Source organism: Rousettus aegyptiacus, unplaced genomic scaffold (genome assembly GCF_014176215.1).
Source record: "Rousettus aegyptiacus isolate mRouAeg1 unplaced genomic scaffold, mRouAeg1.p scaffold_m13_p_5, whole genome shotgun sequence".
Classification (NCBI taxonomy): Eukaryota; Metazoa; Chordata; class Mammalia; order Chiroptera; family Pteropodidae; genus Rousettus; species Rousettus aegyptiacus.
Genome location: NW_023416308.1, coordinates 79,843,953 through 79,853,193, shown reverse-complemented (window position 1 = coordinate 79,853,193; position 9,241 = coordinate 79,843,953). Strand labels below are relative to the sequence as shown.

The window sequence follows — 9,241 nt, the reverse complement described above, 5'->3', positions numbered from 1 at the left end:
TGATGTGTCATAGGTATCCCACTTCCCACCCTCACCCACATTCCCAGCTACTACCTATGACACGGGTGTGCAGATGAGTCCAGGATGAAAACTCAGAGAGAATACACATAGCCTTATCTAGCCTCAAACCATGGGCTTTCTGGCAGGGGTGACCTGACAGGGAAGATCACAAAACCCCATACCTTTTCGCTTGCCTCAAAAAAGTACAAAAAGGGAGTTTAGGAGGAAGCCACGTTATTTATTGTTTCTTTAAGAGGTTGGGTGAGGGAGGAGGGGGCAGGGACATATATAATTGGAAAAGAATGAAGGGATTTTTCAGTGTAAAACAGCCTGTTGATCAGGGACGACCGAGATTAGGTCGGTGTTTCCAGTGCTGATTGGGGAAGGGCACTGCAAGGTCAAACTGGGGGCATCCTGGCATCTCAGGAGTCAGCTTCATGCCAGGGTCCAGAGCCCTAAAAGAATCAATGCCATTACTATATATGTGTGAGAGGTAGGTCACCCCTGTCATAGTTCCCACTGTGGAGAGATAGTTCCTTACTAGGGACACTTTGTCTGGGTATGTCCAAGGTCAGTGCCATGTTTCTATGTGTCATATCAAGAGTGTGTCTTCTTTCCTGTGCGGTTTGTCAGAGGGTCTGGTTTGTCAGGTAAGCCACCTTTTCCTGTGCATTGGGTTTAGTCCATGCTGTTGGATGTAAGAATCTTGTGTCGGTTTTCGCCTGTGTCTCTTGTGCATCTGGGTCCTTGCTTCTAGGAAGGGGTCTGTCCTGCGTCAGCCCCCACTGCACCCCCACCCCTCAGCCAGGCCCCAGTGTGCTGATAGTGGTGTAGCTCAGTCTGGACAATGAAGCAATGGAGGGAGTGGGAGGATCCTCGTCTGGGAGAGGCCTGGGGCGCGCTCGTGGAGGCCGGGGGCAGCAGCGGGCACATGTGTCAAGACAAGCCTGGCGAAAACGACGGTGCATGAAGCAGTAGACCAGGGGGTTGACACAGGCCGAGGCATAGCTCAGCAAGTGGATGAAAGAGATGGGTGCACCGGAAAGGGCGCGGTGAGCACCAGGGCCATCGAAGGCACGCCATGTGTTGGCGCTGTACACTGGCAACCACCACAGGAAAAAAAGTACAACGATCACCAGCAACATCCGCACCACACGCTTCTTCGCCAACAGCTTGGCCTGGGAGGGCCGGGGGCCGGACCCTGGCCCGGGAGTGGGCGCGGTCAGCGCAGACAGCTCCAGTGCAGTCCGGGAGCGCGGAAGCTGCACGTAACACCCATCGCCATCCTCGCCAGCCAGACGGGTCTCCGGCCGGCAACGCCCGTTTGGATGGATGGGACCTGAGCATAGACGGTGGGCACTCAGAGCAGAAGGCTGGGTCTTCTCAGCCTCCCGCCCAATTCCCGCCCGACCCCCCATTTCCAGCCTCGCTTCTTACACGTTTCCACCACACCCACCCCGGTCTCTGCCCCTGCCCCTTTCCAAAGCCCTGCCCCTTCTAGATTTTACCCACCTGGTCCCGCCCCACCCGGCAGCCCTCCTTGGCTTCGAACTCGGCTCTGGCTCTCGCTGTCGCTGTCACCGTCAAAGCGAAGCCCTAAGTAGAGCTCGCGGGAGATAAACCCGTAGGCCACGGCCATAACCACGCCCGGGATGAAGAACAAGAGCAGGAGCAGCAGTACCGACCTGGAGGCAGAGCACAGACCAATCACTTGGGTCTCTGTCCAGCTATAATCACTGATGAAGAGCCAGGGATTGATGTTTCTAGAGCTGGTGATCAGGCCCTAAAGGTAGAAGTAGGATGTGGGGGTGCTGCTGGGAAGGTGCTGGGGGGGGGGGCAATGGGAATCCCAGGGTGCTGGGTGCGGAAAGGGAATTGGAGCAACTGGAGGAAGATTCTGGGGGAATGGTTCTAAGCATCCGAAGGAGATAGAGAAGGGAATTTCCAAGCATAGGTAAGGGGTACCCTCACCAGGTTTGGCGAACTCGCGCACTGGGCCAGCGATGCACGCACTGCAGCACACGGGGCCCCGCGGGCTGTACGACGGTGTACACGGGGTAAGGCACCATGAGCAGTCCCGACAGCATCCATGTAGCTACTATCACACGAGCCGCGTGGGAGCGCGTCTGCCACACACGGGCCTGCAGCGGTCGGCAGATGGCGCTGTACCGCTCCAGGGCGATGGCCACTAGGCTTAGCGTGGACACACTCACAGACACTCCTAAGCAAAGGAAGAGGAAGGGGTCACCTAGGAAACCTGCACTACACATTCGCCAGTGTGACTCCCCCCCGCCCCCCAGCCCCCAACGAGAAACATCTAGACATCAGGCAAAGACTTTAAAGGAGGGAGGGGGCAAGGGAGGCAGGGCGGTTGTCTCACGTACCCATGAGGTAGGCAACCGCCTTGCAGATGACTGTGCCAAAGATGAATGTACCCATGAGATTAGGCAGGAGGGTGAAGGGCATGCAAGCCACAGCCAGCAGGAGGTCGCTGACTGCCAGTGAGAGCAGGAAAGCGTTGGTGACAGTTCTCAGGCGGCGGCTCAGTCCCAGGACCACGATGATCAGCGCATTTCCTCCAACACTCATCAGAAAAATCGCTGCATAAAGGGTGACCCTAATGGCCATCTCCAATTCTGGATAGGAAAAGGGAGAGGTGACAATAGAGGTCTGGCCCCCACTCAGCCAGACCCTCCTATCCTACTTATCCCCAACACCCACTATCCAGCCATATCCCCTGCTTCCCCAAAACACCAGCCCCCCTCCCCCCACACACACTTGGTGAACTTGAATCCTTTACTCTTCTAACCCTTTGAGGCTTAGTTAAATTGGCCTAACTCTACTCTTCCTTAAGAAAGCCTGTTTCTTTTCAAGCTTTACTCCAATTCTTTCCTTCTCTTTATAGCCAAACTTCTTGAAAGAATTATTTGTACCTTTCCATTCACTCCTCAGCACATTACAATCCAGTGCCCCATCTATCCCCCTATCACTGTTAGGGCACTTCTTCCCAAGATCACTAAGCTTTAATTGCTAAATCCAAAGGTCACTTCTTAGTCTATTCTATTTGACCTCTCTGTTGTATTTGACAGGTCAGATCATGACATTAAAGTCTAAAAAAAATCCCACCTTCATCTATCCTTTACTGTCTTCAACCCTTTAGCATGTCATCCAGATTTTCTGAGTTGCCTGTTCCCTTCTTCTACCTCCTCTCTGCAATGCAACCACTTGAGCCACTAGATGACTCAGTTTCTTAAAGGCATTATGTGCACTCATGACTTCCTCCCTTGCTCATGTTGGTTTCTCAGCCTGGAATGCTCTTCACCAACTCCTGCTTCCAATCACAAACTTGTTTTCTGTATCTGGTGAATTCTTATTTACCATTGTTCTTAAAACTCAGATAAGTGCCTCCGTTTCTATAAGGCCTTTTTGGGCATCTCATTTGGAGTTAATCTCCCCTTCTTCAGACCCATGCATGTTCTTTATTCATCTGTTAGAACCCTTTTTACTTTCTGCCTTGTATTTTAATGATCTTTCAACATTCATTCTTACTCAACAAAGATTTACAGAGAACTCTCTTTATGTGAGATATTAAGAACAGAGATGAACACAAAGGAAGGAAACTCAGGGATATAAACAGATAATTGCCACACAGTGTGATGAGGAGTGTGGTTGAAAAATACACAAAGTGCTGTAGGAACTCACAGGAGGGACTCTGGGGTTGCTGGGCCAGACAGAGGGCTGACCCCATTCATATTGGAAGACAGATTTATCTTTGGGCCTGTAAATCACAGGCCAAGCAGACCCAAATAAAACTGAATTGAATTGAACTGGCCCAATCACCCAAACCCATGGCTTCTGCGTGAGGGAGACAAGGGCTTGAAGGAAGAGAAGGCAGAGGCAGATCCTTCAGGTTCTGGGGAGAGCACAGAGCTGCAACTTCCTCTTCTGCAGCCCCTATACATTGGCTTATGTGTGCCTTAGGCCTTGAATTGAACTTTTTTTTTTTTTTTTTTTGCATAACACTAACCAACTGATTCAGAAGCTGTTGTAGACATCAAGTAAATGCTATTTACAAGAGATACCCAAACTGAAACCAGCAGAATTACTTACTCAGAGCATATAGCAAGTAAAGGACAGAATCAGTGTAGAAACTAAGTCTCCAGATCGCTAAAATGCTTTGTCTCTTACTGCTTCCTTGCTCTGTCATGCTGCTTCCTTGTCTCAATTAAATCTTAATCTCAGTGCCTCCTTTTTCCTCTCTCTGATCTCTATCATGGCATTTCTCACTGTATTATGATGATGTTTAATTTAATTCTGTCTCCCTCACTAGACTATGAGCTTCTTGAGGACAGGGGCAATATCCTCTTGTTCTCCAGCATATCTCTAGCACTTGGCATAAAGTCCTGCACGTAGGAGTTGTTAACACATGCTTGTTGATGAATCTGGAATGAATGTTACACTGCACACAGATGCACCTGCTTTGTCCTTCTTCATCCATCCTTTACGTCTGTGCCTCTAGACTTGAGCATGAGTTCTCCTCTCTGCCTCTATCTCTTTGAGTACAGAAGTAATACCCAAGTACGTGTGGATAATATTTGAGAATGGAAGCGCAATGTTAACGTATTAAGATGGTTAAGTGAGGTGTTAATCTGATTGAATGAAATAACTGAGCACCTGAGTGAACATAGGTAATATTTGAGTCTTTCTGGGTAATATCTGAATGTGTGAGAGTAATATCTGGAGACAATTACATAAGTGCACTCAATCTAATATCTGATTTTGTGCAGATAATAAAATGAAAGTGAATGTGTTTGATGGGTGAGTGACATCCAAATGATGTGGGCAATATTAATGTGAGTGTGGGTGACATCTGGTTTTCTGTGGGTAGCATCCGAGTGAACATGGGTAACACTCAAGTCTATGGATTACATCAGAATAGTGTGGGTAATATCCAAATTTCAACTGGTAACATTGGAATGAGCCTGGGTAACATGCATCTGTGTGGATAATATCTTAGTGAGTGTGGCTAACAGATTTTGTGGAAAACTTCTGACAACCTGCATAACATCCCACTGTATGTGAGTAACAACTTCCGGATGAGAGGCCAATTCTTGCACCTGTGCTCAATAACTTCACATTCTTCTTTCTCAGGGTCCTTTGCTCTATTCACTGTATCTGCTACCTTCTGCACCTTCAACCCTATAGACTTTCTTTCTGGCTTTTAAATATTGGTCTTCAGGGTCTTGTCCCAGGACCTCTTTTCTTTTTCATCCTACACAATCTTTGGATGATTTTATCTATTCTCATAACTTCCATTACTTACTCTAGGCAACGCCCTTTCAAGTCTATTTCTAGCTCATGCCTCTCCCCTAGGTTCCAGATCCATGGATTCAGCAGTTTACTGGGCAAACCCACCTGGTATCTCACTAGCATTTAAACTCAGTGGGTTCCAGATTGAATATATAATCTCTTTCTAATCTGTTTCTGTTCTTTTGTTAGCCTTTTAATTATATCACACCAATATCCATCCAATTATCCAAACCAGATACATGGATGTCATCCCTTGACCTCTTCTTCCCTCTCCATTTCTCACAAATTGCTAAATTCTGTTGATTCAACTTCCAGAAGTGCCTCTCAAATCCATCCACTTCTGTCCATTCCCACTTCCAGTACCTTAGTCTAAGCCAGCATCATCTTTCACTGGGACCAGTGTAATATAATAGCTTTTTAAAGTGTTCACTCAACTCCATCCCACCCCTCTTCCTTCATGTCTTATCTTCCAATCCATTCTCTACACTGTAGAATGAATCCTGGCAGTTCTATTGAAACTTTCAGTAGTTCTCATTGTTGTCAAGATAAAATTGACAGGTCACTAAGGCTCTTCATAAATTCTTTAGGCTGGTCTTCATCCTGAGTGTTTATTATTCCTCTCTTATGGTGTATATTTCAGGCACCCAGAAACTACAACACACTGAACGAAAGTGCCATGGATTTAAACTTTGGGCTTTTACACATATTGTTTGTTCCTTTTGGCTTGGAATGCTTTTTGTCTTTTCTGCTCATTCACTTGGCTGGCTTTCCCTCATCTATTAAATTTTTATTCAGTTCATACTTCACCTCCTTAGGAGGCCAACTTTGATTTATAAAGGTTAGGCTAGGTTATAGGTGTTCCTCTTCTGCGTTCCCACAGCCCTTTCAAGGCACTTTGTGCTGCAATTCCTTGCTTATTTATCTGTCTCTTCCACTAAACTGTGAGCTCCAAGAAATAGGAACTGTGTTAGTTTTGGTGTCTAGCACAATCTCTGGTCCAATAAATACTTGTTGAATGAAAAAAAAAACAACTAAGTGGTCTGTGAAGGCATGCATTATTTTGTTGTGTGAAAAAATACCTGACTTACAATTTATTCCCACGTTCTTTTTTTGCACTTAGAATAATTTCCTTAAGCTTAACACTATTTCCTCCCCTGGAATCCCACTTCTTCCTTTTCTACATAATAAACTCCAGCTTCGAGACCCATCTCCCAGGTTCCTTCTGTGAAGTTCTTGGACAATATTCTTGTAGGACTTCCCATGCTGACTGTGATTTTTTCCCATTGTTTTTGTCTCCTCTCTGCACTTGACTATGGACTGATGAGGGCCCAGACAGGTCTAGTTCATCCCTGTGTCCCCAGTGCCTATCTTAGGGACTATAATAGCAGATGCCCTACAAACATTTAAGGAAAGGAAAGGTACAGGAAGGGGGGAAAATATATCTTCTTTTTTTGGGGGGGGGGGGGCGGAATATATCCTGAGCTGGGTCATCAAGAAAATGCAGATGTTGGCTGATGGGAAGAGTGAAAGTTATTTGGGGGCTGGGTCAATGTAAGTGGTCTAAAGGGGGGGGGTGGTGGTGGTGGCATAAAGGAATGGGGTGATGAAGGGGGCAGCCAGGCTCTAAGGAAGTGAAACCTAAGGAGAGGCTGGTTGGAGAGGAGGCTTGGAAGGGACTTGGAGACAGAGAAAGAGAGAAGGTTCGTACCTTGAGGAGAATTCCAAGTTTGGAGGCAGGGGGACTTGAGGATGAGTGAAATGAAGACAGGAAGCTCTGGGGAGCAGCACCCAGACAATTCAGGTTTGAGGATCTCTTTGGAGACGGTTGAGGTTGGGGTGGATGACACAGAACATTATAACTCTAACTTCCCACGCAGGCCTTCTAGAGGGCACCCGTCCCCAAACAGCCCCTATCTTTTTCTATTTTTCTATTTTCCTTCTTTGCCCTATCTTTGCCTTTCCTCTTTTCTATCTTTCCTTCTCCATTGTAGTTCTGTGAACTGGATGTAAAGGGGAAAGAATTGGCAAGGGGAGGTCCTTGCTTCCGCTCCCCCCTCACCCCCCCCCCCCGCCCGTGTCAAGCAAGAAGGAGGCTGTGTGTTGAGGAGGGTATTGTGTTTTGGGGGTGACCACAAGCTCTGGGTGTGACCTGGGGACCAGGGTAAGAAGTGGGTTCTGACTAGGTAGTGTGAGTTGGGGATGGAGTTTTATGAGCTGTGGGGACAAATGGGTCAGGGGACCTTTTGAGGGACTGACGGAGTGTCTTGAGGAGATGGTGTGGGCATTTGAGGAGGCAGTGTGGAGGCAGTGGGGTCCCTCTATCAGTGTTGTATAGTGAGAAATACCTTGTGGAAAGGGTTCAGGGAGGCACTCACCTCGTGTCCCAGCTCCGCGGATGCGAGGGGGCTCGCAGCTTAGGTTGCCGATACCGCTGCTGTTGAGGAAGGGGCCGCCTGGGCGGCACAGGGAAGCCCCTGGCCCGGGTCCGGATCCCGGCGCGCTCCGGTTCAGCTTCAGCAGCTCCATGGCCCCGGCCCGGCCGCCGCCTCCTTCGGCTCGGCCGGGCGGGTTCCCGCGCCGGCTCCCGCGCCGGCTCCACCTGCTCTCGCTGCAGTTCCGCGGAGGCGCCCGCCGGGACTGGTCCTGCCTCCACCTTGGCCCCTGCTCTCCGCTCCTCCGCCGCGAGCCCCGCCTGGACTCGCGTTCCCCCGCTCGGGTCCGCAGTTGCCTCACCAGGTGATCTCCGCCCCCTCCCCCGCTCAGGACTTGCCCCCTGAGTTACTGCCTTCCAGGGTCTCCCCCTCCCTAGATCTCTTCGCTCTTAGAGATTGCCTTCCCGCCCACTCCCCTTCGCTGCCGTCCCCGGCTCCAAGGATTTCTCGGGAGTGTGTGTGCGTGCGTGTGTGTTGTCAGGGCGGGGTGGGGATTGGGGGTGGATGGAGAGGAGAGGTTGCGAGGAGGGGGGTTTCCGGGGAGGGAGCATAAGAAGGGTGGAGTAGGGTGCGGCTGCCGTGGGGGTCTAGCATCTTTCCCTGGTTAGTCGTTGGACGTGGAGGTGGCAACCGAGCCGGGGGCCGCGCGTGCAGGGTCGCTGGCTTCGGCGCAGACACCTTAGCCTACACGGAGCGCTGCGGTTACCGTACTGTGCTGCAGTGGCAGCAGTGACCGTGACACTATCACTACCGTAGTTCCCTGCAGCAACTCACCGCGGGGCTGGGGTAGCACCTGCCTCTGCCCCCTCACCGTCTACCTCAGGCCCACCACCCGGGCTTCTACCGCAAAGCTCCCAAGGAACCCTCATCAGAGCGCGCAGATGCGACGAGAGAGTCAGCAGCATTTGACTCAGGGGAAAGGGCTGCTCCCAGGAAGAGTCTGACTTGGGTGCTGAGGGCGGCTGGGGTGGTGGTGAAACTGCCCAGGATAAACGGAGGTGGGGTGGGGTGAGGTCCTGGAATAGCTCTAATCCAGCGCAGCGCAGGCAAAAATGGGGAGGAGGCGACTGGCTTTCTCTGTGGTCCCCAAGCAGCACTCATACTCATCCGACACACTGACGTTGCCTGTTAGTTCTCCACGCAGGTAGAGCAGCCTGTGTGGGTCATCAGGCTCCCACAGGAGCGGCCAGAAGGGGCTAGGTCACTGGGGTGCAGCGGAAACAAAGCCGATGCAAGCATGCGTAGGACTGAGGTGGATTCAGCTTCTCGTGCAGGACGTTCCTCCTCTAATATTTTTGCCCAAAGAGAGGATTAGACTGGGGATGAGGTCTGAGTTTGTGGGGAATTTAGAGACCATCTAGTCTTTTGAAGACAACCTGGGTTTGAAGGGGCTGGGTCATTGAAGGAGGATTTAAGCGTGAGGTGGGTGGGGATATCATCACCAGCTTTCCACCCCCTTTCCTCTTGGCACTGCTTGCCTTCCCCATCAGAGAGCCCTG

At 50.3% G+C, this 9,241-nt stretch overlaps 1 protein-coding gene across 1 annotated transcript; it reads right to left on the bottom strand.

Moving 5' to 3' along the window:
• Positions 1–228: 228 nt before the first annotated feature.
• Positions 229–8,651, bottom strand: CCKBR (cholecystokinin B receptor). Its single transcript, XM_016133530.2, has 5 exons — positions 7,686–8,651; positions 2,385–2,636; positions 1,972–2,221; positions 1,513–1,685; positions 229–1,339 (listed from the first exon to the last, which is right to left on the bottom strand). Exons 1-5 carry the CDS (start codon positions 7,834–7,836, stop codon positions 801–803), a joined length of 1,365 nt encoding a protein of 454 aa, XP_015989016.2. The 5' UTR covers positions 7,837–8,651; the 3' UTR covers positions 229–800.
• Between the last annotated feature and the right edge of the window lie 590 nt (positions 8,652–9,241).

Bases quoted from the DNA above. Each gene is read 5' to 3' on its own strand.
- CCKBR (XM_016133530.2), bottom strand. From the start codon at position 7,836: ATGGAGCTGCTGAAGCTGAACCGGAGCGCGCCGGGATCCGGACCCGGG. The intron at 2,637-7,685 runs GTGAGTGCCTCC...TTTCCTATCCAG, and splicing joins CCGCGGAGCTGGGACACGAG to AATTGGAGATGGCCATTAGG. The intron at 1,686-1,971 runs GTGAGGGTACCC...CTCTGCCTCCAG, and splicing joins GCGCGAGTTCGCCAAACCTG to GTCGGTACTGCTGCTCCTGC.